This window comes from Mustelus asterias, chromosome 2 (genome assembly GCF_964213995.1).
Source record: "Mustelus asterias chromosome 2, sMusAst1.hap1.1, whole genome shotgun sequence".
Lineage (NCBI taxonomy): Eukaryota > Metazoa > Chordata > Chondrichthyes > Carcharhiniformes > Triakidae > Mustelus > Mustelus asterias.
This window is the reverse complement of record NC_135802.1, coordinates 16,872,171-16,893,152: the sequence shown is the minus strand read 5'-3', so window position 1 is coordinate 16,893,152 and position 20,982 is coordinate 16,872,171. Positions and strand designations below refer to the sequence as shown.

The window sequence follows — 20,982 nt, the reverse complement described above, 5'->3', positions numbered from 1 at the left end:
AGAAGTCAAATGCGAGAGTATTCCAAATCCCAGAAGAGAAATGCAAAATGCTTGTTCTCAACTATATTTTGCAATTTGATATAATGTGAAATGTGTGAAGACCAACAAATCCAGGGGACCAGCAAAAGATGTTCCAGACGTTTTTGTGATGATTGTAAACAAAATAAATGTTTATTAAACAAAAAACACAAGTCAACTAAAAACACTTAGCTACCTTACTGGCAATGCACGATGGACGGGGTACTCTCTGGCCTCCCCATGGTGTGTTTCTCGCAGCAGGTGATGACACACTGTTCGTTGGCAGTGGAATCTTCTGGTCATGCTGCAATGGGATTTCCCATTGACAGTACCCCATGTCGCTGGAAGCCTGCAGTGGGGAAGCGCGTTTGGTGGGACCATAAGATCCCACTGGCATGAACAGCTGGAGAACTTTGGCCAGTATCTTTAAATTTTTACCAAGTTCGAAATCTCTCAGTTTTCCTAACCATGATGTGGAGATGCTGGTGTTGGACTGGGGTAATAAGAAGTCTCACAACACTAGCTTAAAGTCCAACAGGTTTATTTGGTAGCACGAACTTTCGGAGCGTTGCTCCTTCATCAGGTGAGTGGGAGTTGGGTTCACAAACAGGGCATATATAGACACAACCTCAATTACAAGATAATGGATGGAATGCAACTCTTAACAGGTAATCAAGTCTTTAGAGTTATAGACAATGAGAGTGCAGAGAGCTTTAATCACAGTTTAAAGAGGTGTGAATTGTCTCAAGCCAGGACAGTTAGTGAGATTTTGCAAGCCCAAGCAAGTCGTGGGGGTTACAGATAGTGTGACATGAACTCAAGATCCCAGTTGAGGCCGTCCTCATGTGTGCGGAACTTGGCTATCAGTTTCTGCTGGGCGAATTTGCGTTGTCGTGTGTCTTGAAGATCGCCTTGGAGAACACTTACCCAAAGATCAGAGGCTGAATGCCCTCGACTGCTGAAGTGTTCCCTGACAGGAAGGGAACACTCCTGCCTGGTGATTGTCGAGCATTGTCCATTCATCCATTGTCGTAGCGTCTGCATGGTCTCGCCAATGTACCATGCCTCGAGACATCTTTTCCTGCAGCGTATCAGGTAGACAACGTTGGCCGAGTTGCAAGAGTATGTACCATGTACCTGGTAGATGGTGTTCTCACGTGAGATGATGGCATCCGCGTCGATGATCCGGCACGTCTTGCAGAGGTTGCTGTGGCAGAGTTGTGTGGTGTCGTGGCCACTGTTCTCCTGAAGGCTGGGTAGTTTGATGCGTACAATAGTCTGTTTGAGGTTGCACAGTTATTTGAAGGCAAGTAGTGGGGGTGTGGGGATGGCCTTGGCGAGATGTTCATCTTCATCAATGACACGTTGAAGGCTCCGGAGAAGGTGTTGTAGCTTCTCCGCTCCAGGGAACTTCAGAGTTAAACCTCTCCAAACTATAGGCAAAACCCGGGAATAATTACCACACCAAACACATATCTTTCAGGATTGCTTCAGACTTAAGACTTCAAAGAGGCTTTTCTCCAAACACGGCTTTTTGGTAGTTGACACATTCTCCTGCTGTGGGCTGAGTTCTCAGTAATGGGTTGCATCGAATGAACACTGATATATTGGTTTCCCTCGTGATCTTCCCTTATCTGAATTAATCTTCTCAGAAGTCATTCTTAATTACCTTCATTTCACCTTTTAAAATGTAAGTGTAAAATTCAAACCTCATTACTTCCTTTGAACATCTAACATTTTTATTTACAGTCGACCCTACATCATTACCAACTTGCCTTTGGTAAGCATCTGTTTACAGTGTGGCTAGGCTTATTAAAGCACTAACTCCACCAACCCAGCCAACTGGTCTCTACTATTTTAAAATAGTTTGTCTTTTAAACATACAACCGCCAGAATATATTCCCCATTGCTGGATTTACTTGCATTTCATTTTAACACGATTTCCTAACACATGGAATATATTAATAATCTGATACTTTACATCAAAATAGAACATTAAGGACGGATTGTGGAGAAAGCCAAAACTGGTATAAAATTTCAGGTTTCATTATAAAGCTGCAAACGTTTGCTGTTGTCAATCTCACCATGAGCTCCCATGAGATTACACTGTAGAGCAAACCATCTGGAATCCAGGGGACCATAAGCACAATACTCAGATGTCTCTCAAACGGATTGGTGTTTCTTCACAAATTAACAGACACCAGAAAAGTTAATAAAACCTTATCCAAGGCACCTAGTGTGTCTCGGGTATTGCCCACAGAAGTAATGTTAAACGATGTCCGAAATGTCTCCCGAAACTTAGTGGTACTTTCGACGGAGTGCTTTGGAGATGCTGTCGCTTTCATCCGTCTGTAACGCTATCGCTTGCGCAAATGTCACCAATCTATTTTAGATTTTCGGCTGAGTAAAGCAAAGTACGTCAACGATTTAGCATTCGGGACCGACCGGGGTGCAAGGCAAAATCGAAAACTACTGCAGGGGACTGGGGGATACAGCCCCAGCCAGCCATCGACTTTCACACAAACTTTTCATCCAAACTTTTGAAATTCGTTTTTGGACTAAGTATCTGGATGCGTGATTCAGATCTCCTTGGAATCCACACACACGCCGATGCGTAACTTATATATTTGAAACCCTTTTTTTGATGGTCTTCTTGATTTCTCCAGATTTGAAAACAGGTAAGTTTACTTTTTTTTTAATACAGGACTGCACAGATTTAATACTGAATTGTTAGAAACCGAGTCGGAACAGGAATATATATATATATACGCACGTCGGCTAAGATTCAAATAGGGACGGAATGAATTTCCAGATTTTACTGCAAATTGAGATTATGAAGACCTCCAAACTTTCTAACTGAACTTTTTAATTAACAGATAGTTGTGTGTGTTGTTACTAATATTATGTATGTATTATCAAGGAGTGGTTCTAGAAATGGACATGTAGGAGAGATAAGCGGAGACAGCTGATTCTATTTTTAAGACATTGCTGTAACTGAGGGAGGGGAAGGGGGTGATGATTGACGACTTTTGTGTGACCTCAAATGAAATAACGCTCGGAAATATACTAGAAAGAACGGTTCTCATGACCTTCAAAGTGTAAGACTTGTTCGTTTCTGTCTTTTTCCTCCCCCATTCTAGATCAAGGATGGATTTCGGCGGAGCCCCCAGGTTTTTAACCCGACCCAAGGCGTTTGCCGTCTCCGTCGGCAAGGATGCCACCCTCGCCTGTCAGATCATCGGCAACCCGGTGCCGCTGGTGGTGTGGGAGAAGGACCAGGCGCCCCTGAAATCGGGGGACCGCTTCAAGACGGTGGAGGACGGCGACCTGTACAAGCTGACCATCTACGAGCTGTCCACGGCGGACAGCGGCCAGTACATCTGCAGGGCCAACAACACGGTGGGGGAAGCGTACGCGGCGGTCACCCTGCGGGTGGGCGACGGGCGGGACGAGGCGCCGGCGGCCCCGTCCTTCCTGCTCAAGCCCTGCTCCCTCAGGGTGTGCCTGGGCGGCGACGCCACCTTCTGCTGCAAGGTGGAGGGCAGCCCGACGCCGTCCGTCCACTGGGAGAAGGACGGCCAGAACGTGGGCGACGGCGGCAACAACCGCTACTCGGTGGAGGCGACCGTCGACAGCAGCAGCCTGAAAATCCACTGCGTCAGGTTTTCCGACGGCGGCGCCCTGCTGTGCAGGGCCCTCAACCCGCTGGGCGAGAGCCAGGCCGTGGCCGCCCTGGTGGTCCTCTCCCCGGATGAGGCCGCCGCCCATCAGCCCGACTCCTCCCTGCTGGCCCACCTGCAACAACGGCGAGTGCAGATGCGCGGCTTCGACCTCCTGGCCTCGGCGGCGGACGCCTCCTTCACGCCCGCCCTGCGAGAGCGCGAGAAGGCGGGAGGGCGTCGCGCGCTGCCGGGCGCAGGCGCGAGCGAGGCGGTTGGCTGGGCCCGCACGTGCACCGTGCGCGAGGGCAAGCACGCCAAGCTGAGCTGCCAGGTGACGGGCAAACCCAAACCCGACATCGTGTGGAAGAAGGACGGCGAGGTCATCTCCCCGGGCCGCCGCCACGTCCTCTTCGACGACGACGAGGACAACTTCGTGCTGAGGATCCTCTACTGCAAGCAGAGCGACAACGGGCGTTACACCTGCACCGCTTCCAATTTGGCCGGGCAGACCTACAGCTCGGTGCTGGTCATCGTCAAAGGTAAAGGGACATTTTGATTTTATTTGATCATTGCCACGTATTCGTTAGTATACGGTGAAAAGTATTGTTTTGTTGCCTGCTAAACAGACAAAGCATACTCTACATAGAGAAGGAAAGAATCATAGAACCCCTACATTGCAGAAGGAGGCCATTTGGCCCGTTGAGCCTGCCCCAACAACAAGCCCTATCCCATGGAACCCCATGGCATGGTGGCGCAGTGGTTAGCATTGCTGCCTCACAGTGCCAGAGACTCGGGTTCGATTCCCAGCTTGAGTCACTGTCTGTGTGGAGTTTGCACGTTCTCCCCATGCCTGCTTGGGTTTCCTCCAGATGCTCCGGTTTCCTCCCACAGTCCGAAAGACGGACTGGTTAGGTGCATTGGCCATGATAAATTCTCCCTCAATGTACCCAGCCACATTTATAAGAACATCGGAATTAAATTAGGAGCAGAAGTAGGCAAATTCAACCCTGTGAGCCTGCTCCACCATTCAATCAGATCATGGCTGATCGCTCCATGGTCTCAAATCCACCTCCCTCCCTATGTTCCTCATATCCCTCTTTCCTTTTTTAATTAGAAATATGTCTATCTCCCTCTTGAAACATTCAACGATTCAGACTCCAATGTGCTATGGGACAGTGAGTTCCACAAATTCACCACTCTTATGCAGCACCTTTTGCAATCTCAGGATGTCTGAAAATACTTTTGCAACCAGCGAAGTACTTCTGAAGTGTGGTCACTGTCCTGTGGGAGATTTGATTTGATTTATTATTGTCACATGTATTAGTATATAGTGAAAAGTATTGTTCCTTGCAGGCTACACAGACAAAGCATATCGTTCATAGAGAAGGAAAGGAGAGGGTGCAGAATGTAAATCATAGTTAGGGTGTAGTGAAAGATCATCTTAATGTGAGGTAGGTCCATTCAAACGTCTGACAGCAGCAGGGAAGAAGCTTTTTTTGAGTCGGTTGGTACATGTCCTCAGACTTCTGTATCTGTATTCTGATGGAACGAGGTGTAAGAGAGTATGTCTGGGGTGCGTGGGGCCCTGAATTATGTTGGCTGCTTTTCCGATGCGGTGGAAAGTGTAGACAGAGTCAATGGATGGGAGGCTAGTTTGACTGATGGACTGGGCTTAGTTCACAACCCTTTGTAGTTTCTTGCGGTCTTGGACAGAGCAGGAGCCATACCAAGCTGTGAAAGAACCAGAAAGAATGCTTTCTATGGTGCATCTGTAAAGGTTGGTGAGTCGTAGCGGACATGTCAAATTTCCTTAGTCTGCTGAGAAAGTAGAGGCATTGGTGGGCTTTCTTAACTATAGTGTTGACATGGAGGGACCAGGAAGGTTGTTGGTGATCTGGACACCAAAAAACTTGAAGCTCTCGACTATTTCTACTTTGTCCCCATTGATGTAGACAGGGGATGTCCTCCATTACGTTTCATGCTCCTAAGTGCATCCATTATGGTGGTGTCATCACCAAAACCTGAAAATCGAGTTGATGGGGAATTTGGTCATAGGTGTAAATCTGTTGTGACAAATGTGTTTGAATTCTTTGAAGATGTAACATCTTTAACAGTTGACAAGGGGGAGCCAGTTGATGTGGTATATTTGGACTTTCAGAAAGCATTTGACAAAGCCCCGCGCGAGAGATTATCGTGCAAGATTAAAGCGCATGGAATTGGGGGAAGAGTATTGAGATGGATAGAAAACTGGTTGACAGAGAGGAAACAACGAGTAGGAATTAATGGGTGCTGTTCAAATTGGCAGGCAGTAACTAATGGGGTACCACAGGGGTTGGTGCTGGCACCCCAGCTATTCACAATATATATTAATGATTTGGATGAGGGAACAAAATGTAACATCTCAAAGTTTGCAGATGATAACATGGGAGGGTGAACTGTGACGAGGATGCAGAGATCCTTCAGAATGATCTGGACAGGTTGGGTGAGTGGACAAATCAATGGCAGATGCAGTATAATTTGGATAAATGTGACGTTATTCATTTTGAAAGCAAAAACAAGAAGGCAGATTACTACCTGAATAGCCGTAAATTGGGAGAGGGGAGTGTGCAGCGGGACCTGGGTGTCCTTTTGCACCACTCACTGAAGGTAAGCATGCAGGTGCAGCAGGCAGTAAAGAAGGCAAATGGCATGTTGGCCTTCATTGCGAGAGGTTTCGAGTACAGGAGCAGGGATGTGTCGTTGCAATTATACAGGGCCTTGGTGAGGCCACACCTAGAGTATTGTGTGCAGTTTTGGTTTCCTTTTCTGAGGAAGGATGCTCTTGCTCTCGAGCGAATGCACTGAATATTTACCAGGCTGATTCCAGGCATGGCGAGACTGATGTAAGAGGAGAGATTGACTAGGTTAGGATTGTTTTCACTGGAGTTCAGATGAAGGCGGGGGCGGGGGGGGGAATCTCATACAGTCTTATAAAATTCTAACAGGACGAGACAGGGTAGATGCAGGGAGGATGTTCCCGATGGTGGGGGAGTCCAGAACCAGGGGAGACAGTCTGAGGATTCAGGGTAGACGATTTAGGACGGAGGTGAGGAGACATTTCTTCACCCAAAGAATGGTGTGCCTGTGGAATTCATTACCACAGGAAGTAGTTGATGCCAAAACATGGAACGTATTCAGGAGGTTGCTGGATATAGCACTTGGGGTGAATGTGGTCAAAGGTTATGGGGAAAAAGCAGGATTAAGCTATTGAGTTCGATGATCAGCCATGATCATAATGAATGGCGGAGCAGGCCTGAAGGGCCAAATGGCCTCCTCCTGCTCCTATCTTCTATGTTTCTATGTGTATAAGGAGTATAGTAAGGGGCTGAGGGCACAGCCTTGTGGGGCACTGGTGTTGAGGGTTATCGTGGAGGAGGTGTTGTTGCCTATCCTTACTGATTGTGGTCCGTGGGTCAGGAACCAGTTGCAGAGGGAGGAGCCGAGCCTCAGGCCACGGAGTTTGGAGATGAGTTTTGTAGAAATAATGGTGTTGAAGGCTGAGCTGTAGTCAATAAAAAGGAGTTTGACATAGGTGTCTTTGTTATCTCCGTATTCCAGGGTTGAGTGCAGGGCCAGGGAAATGGCGTCCGCTGTGGATACGTTGCGGCGGTAGGTGAACTGTAGTGGATGCAGGCAATCTAGGAGGCCGGAATTGATTCGTGCCATGACTAACCTTTCGAACCACTTTGTAATGGTGGATGTCAGAGCCACTGGATGATAGTCATTAAGGCATGCTGTCTGGCTTTTCTTTGGTACTGGAATGGTGGTTGTCTTCTTGAAGCAAATAGGGACCTCAGATATTGAGATAGTGAGATATGGCAAGCATTCTGAGCACAGCAAGCTCTCCCACATCTGCTGTCTCCCTGACAGCACTATGGGTGTTCGCAGAACATACGGACTGCGGTGGTTCAAAAAGGGCTACCATTTTCTCAAAGGTAATTAGGGATGGACAGTAATAAATGCTGGCTTGTCCTGTGATTCCCACATCCCATGAATGAATTTTAAAATGAATCATTATGATCATGGCCTGATAGTCTTTTGTATTTATGTTGTTGGTTGAGCGATAAATATTGGCCAGGACACAGGGTAACCACCCTGCTCTTCTTCTAAATAGCACCACAGGGTGCCTCGATTTAACATCATAGTGGGAAGATAGCACCCTAATGATGCTGCACTCCCTCTGATTACACTGGGTGTGTCACCTGAGCTTTTGTGCTCAAGTTTCTGGAATAGGGACTTAAACGCACTGTCTTCTGACTTAAGACGTGAGGTGCTATCCATTGAGATGTGTCTCACAGCCTTAATTATGCCTTTTATTCTGGGTGAACTAACTCTAACTAGCAGTAATGTTCCAATGAATTCTAAGACTACACAACCTGAATTTATAGATATTATCAAAAGATGAGAAAGGATCATTTGGCACATCCAACCCATTCCATCTAAACGTGACAGCATGCAATATCAATGCCTCTGAATCACTATCTTCTGGTAGAGAGAAAAACAGGAAAATGTTGTCAATTTATGGGCGAGACACCAGAAGATTCCACCCCTGCAATCCTTTAAAGAAATCAAACAAATTTTCCAAGAAATTTCGGCAGTTTATGAATTAAAATTAATTGATAGATTAAATTGAATGCAGAGAAGTGTGAAGTGATATATTGGTAGGAAGAAGAAGGGAAAACAATATAAATTATTGACACAACTTTAAAGTAGGTATGGGAGTAGAGATGTCTGTAGGCTATGTGCTTGGCCATGTCCCTTGTCCCCTGGGGGCTATACTTATCTTTGTGCCCCTTGGAAGAACCCCACAACAGATTCATGTCTCTGTGAACCTGTTGAAAACCGTACTGACGTAATGTCATGTTGGTGTGTTTTGAAGATATGGCAAGGTGCCAAGGTATGGTGGTGGGTTAATAATATTAAAATACATGCAAATGCATGCAAAGCAGATTCACTGTTCAAGATGTGATCCTAATGACGTTGCCGCTGAGGAGTGGGGAAGATCTGAATTCATGTTCTCGCCGACGAGGACTGCAACTTCCAGATCCTGAGCACCCGTCGGCAACCTTGCAGGTAGTAAACGCGGGCTCAAGATTTCGCCCAGTTTTTCTCCAGTTCCGGGCCCCATATAGAAAGAAGGTAAGACATTGAAGTGCGAAACAATAATTACAAGAATGGTTCATGGGATGACATTTTGAAGACAGACTAATAAAGCTGGTACTGTTCTCTTCAGAGAAGAGAAAAATGAGAGGAGATTTGACAGAGGTGCTCAAAATAATCAGGAATCTCAACAGAGTAGATAAGGAGAAATTGCTCCCATTGATGAAAGAGTCGAACTAAAGGACCAAGGTGTTTGACAAAAGAAACTTCATTGACATGAGGACAACTTTTCCGTGCAGTGAGTAATTAGATTCTTGAATGTACAGCCTGAGAGTGTGGTACGGTTAGATTCAATTGTAGGTTTCAAAAGTGAATTGCATAATTATCTGAAGAGAAAGAATTGCCAGGCGATAGAGAGAAGGTGGGGAATGGGACTAGGTGAGTTACTCTTGAAGAGAGCGACATGGATATGAGATGCAGAATTACCTTTTGTGCTGAAACCTTTCAATGATTCTATAACTTCAGCAATTTTGCTGCCATTCTATGAAGTGCAAGGGAGTTGAAAAATAGCATTTAGAAAGAACAAAGAACAAAGAAAATTCCAGCACAGGAACAGGCCCTTCGGCCCTCCAAGCCTGCACTGACCATGCTGCCCGACTGCACTAAAACCTCCTACCCTTCCTGGAACCATATCCCTCTATTCCCATCCTATTCATATATTTGTCCAGACGCCCCTTAAAAGTCACTCTCATATCTGCTTCAACTACCTATCCCGACAGCGAGTACCAGGCACCCACGACCCTCTGTGTAAACAAACTTGCCTCGTACATCTCCTTTAAACCTTGCCCGTTGCACCTTACACCTATGCCCCCTAGTAATTGACTCGTCCACCCTGGGGAAAGCTTCTGACTATCCACTCTGTCCAGGCCCCTCATAATCTTGTAGACTTCTATCAGGTCGCCCCTCAACCTCTGTTGTTCCAGTGAGAACAAACCAAGTTTCTCCAACTTTTCCTCACAGCTAATGCCCTCCGTACCAGGCAACATCGTGGTAAATCTTTTCTGTACCCTCTCCAAAGTCTCCACAGCCTTCTGGTGGTGGGGCGACCAGAATTGAACACTATATTCCAAGTGCGGCCTAACTAACGTTCTATAAAGCTGCAACATGACTTGCCAATTTTAAAACTCAATGCCCCAGCCGATGATTTCTACATTTCTACACTTCTACATTTTCAAAGATCTTGTAAATTTGGATAATCTATTCAAAATCTGGACAGACCATTCCAATTGGATGGATGCCATTCTCATACAAGTCTGGCATCTTAGTTCTGAGATTTATCTTCTGCTCTTCAACCCATTCCTACTAATCTCGTTATCGCCTAATTTCTCTTCCTGTTCCCCTTCCACCCGTTCATCTGTAAGTGATCCACTCTTGTGAAGCATTTTTGCTTTCCCTTTCAAAACCTTTATCATTAGCCTAATTTCTTAAAATTCTTGACCCTCTGTCTTTGGAAACTACTAACCCACTTCCAATAACCCAGTTTATTCAAAGTCATTAAATTTGTTCTCTGTTGAAACTTCCTGTTTTGAATCATCCAATCAGGTTCTTCTCCTTTGACATCTTGAACAATTTTCTGTCTGATGGTAATGTCCACAGTCCTTGTCATGATTGACCACGCCTTCAATGCCTCTCCTCCATTGATGTGGAGATGCCGGCGTTGGACTTGTGTTCACAAGTCCTCACTCACCCGATGAAAGAGCCTGAGACTCCGAAAGCTAGTGCTGCCAAATAAACCTGTTGGACTTTAACCTGGTGTTGTGAGACTTCTCACTGTGCTCTCTTCCATTGCTCAGCTCAGAAGGACTCTTACTAGATAATTCTTTTATTTACTAATTTGTAGCCAAAACATCTTCAGCAATGGGGTCTTCTCACTTTTTCACTGCCATTATAGGAGCCTCTCCTTTACCCCCTACTACCCCCTTCCACTCCCATATCTTGTAGCCCTCTCCCTATCCACTTACCCCTTCAATCCCTTGCTATGTCCCTCCTCCTCTCTACCACTACCCGAGTTGGAATCCCTCCAGGACTTCTTCCTTGTCTGCATACTATACTTTGGTGATATATGTGTTGATAATACCAGCTGCGTTTCCTTACCACTTCTCATCCCATCTGCTGTCCTGCTTGTTGTTTTCCAGCTTTTGGTGATCTTTAAGTTTATTCAACTAAATATTATGAAGACTAAAGTAGAGCTTTTGATTCAATCCCTGTGTCTAATCACTGTCTAAGATTCAACCGGAATACTTGCAATCTCAGTGACCTGTTTAGTTTGTTTGAACTCCATTAATTTTCCATTAAAAACCATACCTAGTTGTTTCTACATTTATCTATCCCAAACTGCAGATCATTTACAGCTGAACCACAGAACCATGCTTTTATCATTAATAGACATGAGCACTCTTATGTTTTCTTGCTAATTATCCTTTGCCCTGCGTAGACATCAGCTCAGCTAAAATGTTATTCTTGTAATTTATTTGGTTCCAGTTTTTGCTTGCCCATCACCCCTTTCCTAACTGATCAGAATTGGCTCCTGATATTCCAGTGTCTCAAATTTAAAATTGTCATCCTCATATTCCTTGATGGTGTCAAAGTTGTCCTTATTTTTGTAACCTGCAATACTGCAAATCCCTCAACCAAATCAACATTGTATCTTCCAGGTCTGCTGGTCCAGGAAATATTGTAGGTTGCAGTGCCTTTTTTTTGTTCTTTCATGGGATCTGTCCCTGACAAGGCCGACACTTATTTGTCCATTCTTGGTCTCTAACTCCTAATATTGCAGGAAATTTCTTAAATTGACTGGTCCTTGATTAGAGTTGAAGCCAATACAGTTGATCAGAGTACTTCCAGATGTTTGTGAAGTGTGTAACATGTATAACTTTACCATCACAAAATGGCAGTACGGGATTTTCAAGACAATTCAAACTGAAGCTAAATATTTTCTTTCTATGTAACACAATAATGGAGACAGTTAAAACATCCAGTGCTTTGGTTCCCTGGTTCTGTGACCAAATATGACAATTGTCTCCAGAATTAATGGGGGAAACTTTCTGCTGGCGTTTGCCATGGGTGAAAATGGTGATGCTGGTAGAAAATTTTGTGACACCGCGGGAACGAGAATCTCAATGGTGAGATCTCAATCTCTTGTTTTCCCTGCTTCTTGCTGGTGATATAATGAATTCATTTTAGTAAATTAACATATGCTTAAAGGACTTCCTCGCCATATGTTGCCCCCAAGTAAAGAATTCCTCCATCGCCAATTTGACATTATATTGACGAGGTTTACAACAAATGTTTAAAAACACAAAGCAGTCAAGGGGAACCCAGCGGGGCGCAAAAGGTAAGTATAGCCACTGGGGGAGAGGGACATGCCCTGCTCCTTGCATGTGCCAGGGAGTGGAAGGACACTGCTCCCTTGCAGTGCCAATCTGTCAGTACCACCTTGGCAATGCCAATGTGGCAATGCCAGGGACAGACGCTCTCGTGAGCCCCATGGGTGGGGGAGGGGTTCCTTTATGTGTTTGTGGGGAGGGGGCGGGGGTGGAGGGTTGCCCTGGTGCTTGTGGGGGACGGGATGGGTTGCCCCAGTACTTGTGGTGGGGGAGGGGGGAGGTTGGTTTCCCCAGTGTTTGTGGGGGGAAGGGGGATGGGGAGGAGAGTGGTTTCCCATATCCATGGGAGAGGGCGTGCTGATCCCTGTGGAGCTGCTGTTACTGGCTCTATCAGGCCCCATTCTGCCAGTGTGATGGTGAAAACCACACTCCCAGATTTTTTGTGCACAGAGTGGCGGAGAATCTTGAGAGAAAACATGGCTATGGCTGGCAAGCTGCATGCTGGTTTTCTTGCCCCAGCCAGCACTCTGAGCACGGATGCAAAATTCCACCCCATACGTGGGGGGAATGTTCTCTCACAGAGGAAGATTTACAGTGCTTACCCCTGCAAAACTTTCCCCCCATTAATTCTGGAGACAATTGTTATATTTGGTCACAGAACCAGGGGACCAAGCCACTGTCTCCATTATTGTGTGTTACATGGAAAGAAAATATTTAGCTTCAGTTTGAATTTGTACCGCCATTTTGTGACAGTAAAGTTATACATGTTACACATTTCACAAACATCTGGAAGTACTCTGATCAACTGTATTGGCTTCAACTCTAATCAAGGACCAGTCAATTTAAGAAATTTCCTGCAATATTAAGAGTTAGAGACTAAGAATGGACACCCTTAGTCTTATCTAGTCCAAAAATATATATGTAGAGAGAAAAGTGTTTTGGGAGTAATATATGAAAACAGAAGTACTTTTGACCTGGTGTTTCAGATGTTCTATGACCAAAAAAAGAAGCACGATTATTTCTGTGAGCACCAGCTATCTATTTTGTTATAAAACAGCTGTGATTATTTCAAAATATTAATGCACGAAATAATCTCTGAAGAATCAAATTTGTAACACCAACACTGAGCAATTGCAGGAATATAATTAGTGCTTAAATTGAAAATAATTATAGTAATGTTTGTCTGTGATAGATTTTGAGCTTCGTAAGTTTCATTTTTTATGCTAAAGCTTCCATGGGAACATACTGATAAATTGCTTGTTTTTGACTGCTGATGTAGAGTAAATAACATGTACTGGAGGCACATATTGTAATACTGGGCATCGAGGATAATGGATCTATTGCATGGCCTACCTGATTTTCCACCCATTTATTTAATTGACGGAAAATTGGGTGACTTGTGTAATAGGTCTGCAATTCTGCATGCCTAATATTCTGGTATGCACTTCTGGCATGCAGTGCTTGGTGCCAGGAGCTCGCAGATGGAACGTCATTCATCTAATTTTGTTGAAGCAGTAAATCTTCAGGTCTTCAAGAAAGGAGAATTTTATACTTCAAAAGGGCCATTTATTGAATTTAATCAGTTCAGTTCATCACCATCTTATCCTCTGTTTACACTTAGAGACTATTTCCCCTTGTGTTAGTATGTTCACAAAGTTTTCTAATTTTTAGTTGTATTTGTATTTTAGCTTGGGATGGATGACACCTTGTTACTCTAAATGCCAGAGATGTTTGACAAGCTTCATGTCATAATAATACTGGGTGTCTGTTGTAAAGTATGGGATAATTGCTACCAAAAATGGCAGACTGTTGCTTCCTTTCCAGTGAGAGAACTAGCATGTTTCACTCCAGAGAAAGACAATGGTTTTCTTTCCAGATCTAATGATGGGTGGCATGGTGGCACAGTGGTTAGCACCGTTGCCTCACAGCGCCAGGAACCCGGGTTCGATTCCCAGCTTGGGTCACCATCTATGCGGAGTTTGCGCGTTCTCCCCATGTTTGCGTGGGTTTCCTCCGGGTGCTCCAATTTCCTCCCACAGTCCAAGGTTCGGTGCATTGGCCATGCTAAATTCTCCGTCAGTGCTGGTTAGGTGCATTCGCCATAATAAATTCTTCCTCAGTGTACCGGAACAGGCATCGGAGTGTGGTGACTAGGGGATTTTCACAGTAACTTCATTGAAGTGTTATTGCAAGCCTACTTGTGACATTAATAAATGAACTTTAAACTTTAGACACTGCCAAAAAAAATCAAGGGGTCTTGTTTCACGCCCTCGTGCAGGGAGGTGGGGCCTCATCACGCCAGCAAAACACAACTGCACAGAAATCAAGGCATCATTTAAAGATGGTGCCCTGATCAGAGTATGTATGAATCCACTCCCCTGCCCCTAACCCACCATGGAGGTCTCAGGGGCTCCCCTCTCCACCCCTGATCGGTGTCGGCACTTCCATCACTCCTGGTCATCACCATATCTAAATGAATCTTCCCCCCCACGAGGCTCCCACTTGGGCCTGCCCCTTAGCAGAGGTTGGCACTTCCAGGTTGGCACTGCCAGAATGGCATGGACATGGTGCCAATCTGTTAGGGAGCATTACGAGGGCACTGCCTGGCCCTCTCCCTCTCCTATTTTACATCCCTGGGGAGACCCCCACAAAATGTTCGTGTTTAGGTGAACCTATTGCAAACAATGTTTTTTTTTGGTCTCTGTACTGTAAAGCTGTCTACTCTCTATCCCTCATTTATTGTATGAATGTGTGATATCTCATCCGCGCAGCATCAATATACGGTGGAGGTCAATATCTGGAGATGGAGTGGGTTAATGATATAGAAATGCATTGAAATTTATGCCCGTTATGGGTGTGAACCTGATGACCTCACCGGCGAGGAGTGGGAAGATCCGAGATTGTGATCTTGCTGGCGAGAACTGCGACTTCTGGATCTCAGCCCCCGCTGGCATTTGCACATATGGTGTGTGTGCGCTCAAGATTGCCGCCTATATTTCTAAAAAAATTTCCGATAGAAATGAATTGTAAATTGAGTACCAGATTGATTTAAGAAAAAGTGTGATAAAAAATTTGGATACACCTAGCCTATATAGTTAATTTCTTCCTAATTAGAGTAAGTAAAGGCACTTCCAATCGTTTGTTACATGCAGGTTCAGTATTAGAACTGTCATATCCATTGAAATTATTTTTATTTACTCCTCATTTGTTCCATAACAGTGCTTCAAAATTTTAGTTGTTTCAATTATTAAAACTTATTTTCCAATTGATGAATAGGTGTTGGAATTTGTAATTGCTGTGTTAGACAGAAGTTTTTATGATGAGCTTGACAAATATATCTTAAATTACAAATGTCAAAATATCTATGTTTTTGTAAAGAATGATACTATAACCATTGTACATTTATGTGTGCTTATAAAACAGAATGCAAGTGTTATGGTTGAGTTTTAAATCTATCTTGTTTTATTCAAAAACAGTGCATTAGTTTATACAACAAAATAGAGGGGTTAACAACTGTGTGAAAATAATTCAGAAATTATTTTTAAAAAAATACTGTACTACCAAAGGAAATTACAATACCTAGAGCAAGATAATGAAAATGTGAACAGTGTTACAGACTAGACGGGGACCAATTTAAACAGTATTAATTTCTCCTCACACCTCCCATCCATAAACAGAAAGGTATTTTGATTTGTTTTCCCTATTTATAAGCAGTAGCGTATTTCCTAATCCCTCAGTTTTGGTGTAATTTCATCTGCACTGTAGAGATTCTATGAATCCTATAGCAAGCTCGAGATAGGATGAATTTAAAGGGTTAGTTTATTTGCATACACTCGAAACACAGAAAGGAGGGTTGCAATATCACCCCCTCGTATTCATATAATAAATGAGGGATAGAGAGTAGACAGTTTTACAGTACAGAGACCAAAGAAAATAAATATTGTTTCACATGGGTTCCAGATTCCAGAATCAAAGTCCAATGAAGTACTCCTTCACGAGGTTTGTGGGTTGAAAACCAATGCTGTATAATTCACTTTTCTGGTGATGCTAATTTTACGAGATGAGATAGACATGCAGAGATGAATCAGTCTTATAGGCGATGATACAGAATTTCCAGCAGAAACAGTATAAATGGGGCTACTTGTTCCACTTAGTCAGAGATCCTTGTCTGTGAGGCTGCTAGTCAGATGATAAAAAGCAGACTAAACTACTCAGCTCAGCAAGGCAATATTGATTTGTTATAAACCAAGTAACATGACTCCCACAAAGGATGAGTATCCATCGTTTGGAATGCAGCTGGGTTTCAAAGATTGCTAAGTGTTTTTCAGTGTTATGAATTGAAAGAAAAGGTTGTAGGTGCTTTTGTCTTAGCAGACCATCAGCTTCCTTCTGGCCAGCTTAGGACTTTGCATAGTTCTCGTTGAATTTGGATGTGCAGTCCATAAGTGTTTGTCAGTAGCTCCTCTGAGATAATATACTTTAAGTTTCCCTGAAACTGCAATGTGGCTTCTTTTGTTCAGTCACAGGCAAGTTCAGCCATTTTGAGGGTCTTTGCTACATTGTAAATTTTCAAACTGAACAATGTGCAGGATATCTATGAACATATACAGTCCCTCACAACTGCCATTGCTGTTTGCTAGCAACAATGTTTTTGTGTCCATGAAAATAGCAATGAACTATTGCAGATTTTTGATACTTTGGCCCATGATTTGCTCTCATAATATGGCGAGACTAATAGCATTTACTGTTACTTAAATGTAGTTATGCAAATAAAGGTCAATTATTGTTGTCAAGATCCTATTATAAATTCATCACCTCACCTTAAACTATGGGCGATACAATTTGAAGTTGACCATTTCCAGTGATATTTTAAGAGAACCCTACTCCATTGGGTAAAATTGGGATGGGGGTGGGAATTCTCTGGGCCTACTAGCTCTTGGCGGGAATCATGTTGAGCCTGGAGAATTGGGCGTCAGAACAAAACGGCTTTCAAATGGTTTGAAGGCATTTCAACGACTCCAAGCTTTTTTTTTTATAAAGGCTCAGAGACTTGAAATAAATGCAGTATTAAAACAATGAGGTTGAGTGAACACTGTGGAAATGGGAATTCCCCTCACGCCCCAGTGAAAATGACTGTCTTCTGACAGTCAGAGGACTGTGTGGGTCTCCTCCGGGTGCTCCAGTTTCCTCCCATAGTCCGAAAGACGTGCTGGCTAGGTGCATTGACCATGCTAAATTCTCCCTCAGTGTACCTGAGCAGGGTGCCGGAGTGTGGCGACTAGGGGATGTTCACAGTAACTTCATTGCAGTGTTAATGTAAGCCTGCTTGTGACAATAAATAAACTTTCAAATGGGTCTATTCACATCTTCAGCTTCTGAAAGAGAGAAAGAGAAATCCCTGATGCAGAATGGAGTGCTGCTGTCATTTAAAAGCCTGCCAGGTGACCAGGGAACATGAAGATTAAAATGACCAGGCCACTTCAAAGTTCTCACAAATGACTGGCAGGAATGATATTCAGAGAGCTGCCCGAAATCACCATGCCAGGGGTGATGTTCAGGTCTTCCAGGGTTAGAAGAGGCAGTCCAGCCACACGACTCCCATCCCGGACAGAGAGAGAGAAAGACAAATCAGTAAGACTTATTTAGAGGCCTTACACCTAAATGCACGAAGTATTTGAAACAAAGTTGATGAACTGACAGCACAAATAGTGGCAAACGCATATGACCTGGTGGGGATTACTGAAACATGGTTATAAGAGAATCAGGACTGGGAGTTGAATGCCCAGGGATATTCATATTCTGGAAAGATAGACGACAAAGAGTAGGGGGTGGAGTTGCTCTATTGGTTAAGGATGACATCAAGGCTGTATTCAGAAATGATATTAGCACTGGAGGCCAAAATGTTGAGTCAGTCTGGGTAGAAATAAGAAACAAGGAAAGAAACACATTGCTAGGAGTAATTTACAGTCCCTGAAGAGTACTTTAAAAGTAGTGCATAGTATAAACCAGGAAATGAGGAGGGCTTCTGAAAAGGACACAACAGTAATTATGGGTGACTTTATCATGCATATTGACTGGATTAACCAACTTGGCCAGGGTAGCCTTGAGGAAGGGTTCACAGAGTGTAGGTGGGACTGTTTCTTAGAGCAGCATGTTATGGAGCCAACCAGAGAACCGGCTACTTTAGATCTGGTATTATCCAATGAAGAATGATTGATTAATGGGCTTGCAGTTAAGGATCCACTTGGAAGGAGTGATCACAGCATGATAGAATTTCAAATTCAGATTGGAAGTGAGAGGACAGAATCACATGCTCGAGTTTTAGCATTGGGCCAGGGTAATAATGCAGGCATCAGGAAAGAGTTGGCCCAAGTTGACTGGGCAAGAGTGTTAAAGGAGAGAATGGAAGAAGAACAGTGGCAGTTTTTTCGGGAGATATTAAAGACATCTCAACTAAGGTACATTCCTAAGAAAAGGAATTGCAAAAGGGTGAAAAATCATCCATGGCTTAATAGGGAAATCAGGATAATATAAGGGCAAAAATGAGGGCATATAATACTGAAAACGTTAGTGGCAGTGTGAAGGATTGGGAGGACTTCGAACGACAACAAAAGGTGACTAAATACAGTATCAAAAATGCTAAAATGAACTATGAAAGGAATCTAGCTGAAAACATAAACACTGACACCAAAAGTTTCTATAAGTATATAAAGAAGAAGAGAATAGTGAAAGTAGATTTTGGCTCTTTAGAAGATGGAAATGGTGGGATAATGGCAGAGGCACTAAACCAATACTTTGCCTTCACAGTAGGAGAAATAATTCTGTCCCCAAAACTGCAGTTAATACAGTGGAACTTGATGAAATTACTATAACCAGGGAGAAGGTACTCTGTAAACTGAAGGGTTTAAAAGTAGATAAGTTCCCGGGATCTGATGGCCTACACCCTATGGTGTTAAAGGAGGTGACAGCAGAGGTTAATGGATGCATTAGTTATGATATTCCAAAATTCCCTGTATTCTGGCAGACTGGAAACATGCTAATGTGACGCCCTTATTCAAGAAAGGAGAGAAGCAAAAAGTGGGAAACAATAGGCCAGTCAGTTTGGCCTCTATGGTGGGAAAGTTGCTGGAGCCAATCATTAAGGAGGAGGTGACTGAGCATCTGGAACAGCAAAGCTTAATTCACCAATGTCAGCATGGTTTTGTGAGGGGCAAGTCTTGTTTGACAAACCTGCTAGAATTCTTTGAGGATGTAACCAGCAAGGTAGATAATGGGGATCCTGTGGATGTGATCTATCTGGATTTCCAGAAGGCACTTGATAAGGTGCCACACAAGAGACTGATCCAGAAGGTTAGATCCCAAGGGGTTGGAGGTAGAGTAGTGGCTTGGATTGAAGATTGGCTGACTGATAGAAAGCAGAAGGTTGGATAAATGGGTCCTTCTCCAGCTGGCTATCTACACCTAGTGGGGTCCTGCATGGTTCAGTTCTTGGACCACAACTATTTACAATCTACATCAATGATCTACAAGCAGGGACAGAATGTGACATAACGAAATTTGCTGATGACACGAAAATAAGTGCGAAAACAGGCTGTGATGAGGAGATAAAAAGTTTACAAATGGATTTTGACAGGCATGGAGAATGGGCCAGAATCTGGCAGATGGAGTTTAATATGGATAAATGCAAGGTTATCCATTTTGTCTGGAAAAATGAAAGGGCAAATTACTATTTAAATGGGAAACAGATTCAAAAGGTATCTGTGCAGAGGGATCTGGATGTCCTTGTGTATGTCTCAAAGTGGTATGCAGATGCAGAACGCTATAAGGAAGGCAAATGGAATCTTGGCATTTATTGCAAAGAGTCTAGAGTATAACTTGGAAAAATATAAAAAGTTTCCATGAGCATTATCATAAATGTCACACTAATATTTTGCAGAATAAAAGTAAATTAGAGTCATAGAGGTTTACAGCATGGAAACAGGCCCTTCAGCCCAACTTGTCCATGCCGCCCTTATTTTTTTTAAACCCCTAAGCTAATCCTAATTGCCTGCATTTGGCCCATATCCCTCTATACCCATCGTACCTATGTAACTATCGAAATGCTTTTTAAAAGATAAAATTGTACCCGCCTCTACTACCACCTCTGGCAGCTTGTTCCAGACACGAAATTTGTGTGTGAGAAAAAATTGCCCCTCTGGACACTTTTGTATCTCTCCCCTCACACCTTAAACCTATGCCCTCTAGTTTTAGACTCCCCTACTTTTGGGAAAAGATATTGACTATCTAGCTGATCTGTGCCCCTCATCATTTTATAGACCTCTATAAGGTCACCCCTCAGCCTCTTACGCTCCAGAGAAAAAAGTCCCAGTCTATCCAGCCTCTCCTTATAACTCAAACGATCAAGTCCCGGTAGCATCCTGATAAATCTTTTCTGCACTCTTTCTAGTTTAATAATATCCTTTCTATAATAGGATGACCAGGACTGCACACAGTATTCCAAGTGTGGCTGTACCAATGTCTTGTACAACTTCAACAAGACGTCCCAATGTTCTGATTGATGAAACCAAGCATGCCGAATGCCTTCTTCACTACTCTGTTCACCTGTGGCTCCACTTTCAAGGAGCTGTGAACATGTACCTCTAGATCCATAAAAGTAGAGAAGTGTTGTTCCCATTGTATAAGGCTTTGGTGAGACCACATTTGGAGTATTGTGTTCAGTTTTGGTCACCTTCTTTGAGGAAGGATGGAGTGGCACTGGAGGCGGTTCAGGAGAGGTT

General features: G+C 43.7%; 1 protein-coding gene across 29 annotated transcripts in view; it reads left to right on the top strand.

Annotated features, from left to right (window-relative positions):
* Positions 1 to 2,420: 2,420 nt before the first annotated feature.
* obscnb (obscurin, cytoskeletal calmodulin and titin-interacting RhoGEF b) overlaps positions 2,421 to 20,982 on the top strand; it is a 614,792-nt gene continuing 596,230 nt past the window's right edge. For all 29 annotated transcript variants that reach the window (XM_078231785.1, XM_078231777.1, XM_078231827.1 and 26 more), the window contains exons 1-2: positions 2,421 to 2,696; positions 3,159 to 4,219. In XM_078231785.1, coding sequence (XP_078087911.1) covers positions 3,166 to 4,219 — 1,054 coding nt within the window. In that variant the 5' untranslated portion in view covers positions 2,421 to 2,696; positions 3,159 to 3,165. The remainder of the gene's footprint in view (positions 2,697 to 3,158; positions 4,220 to 20,982) is intronic.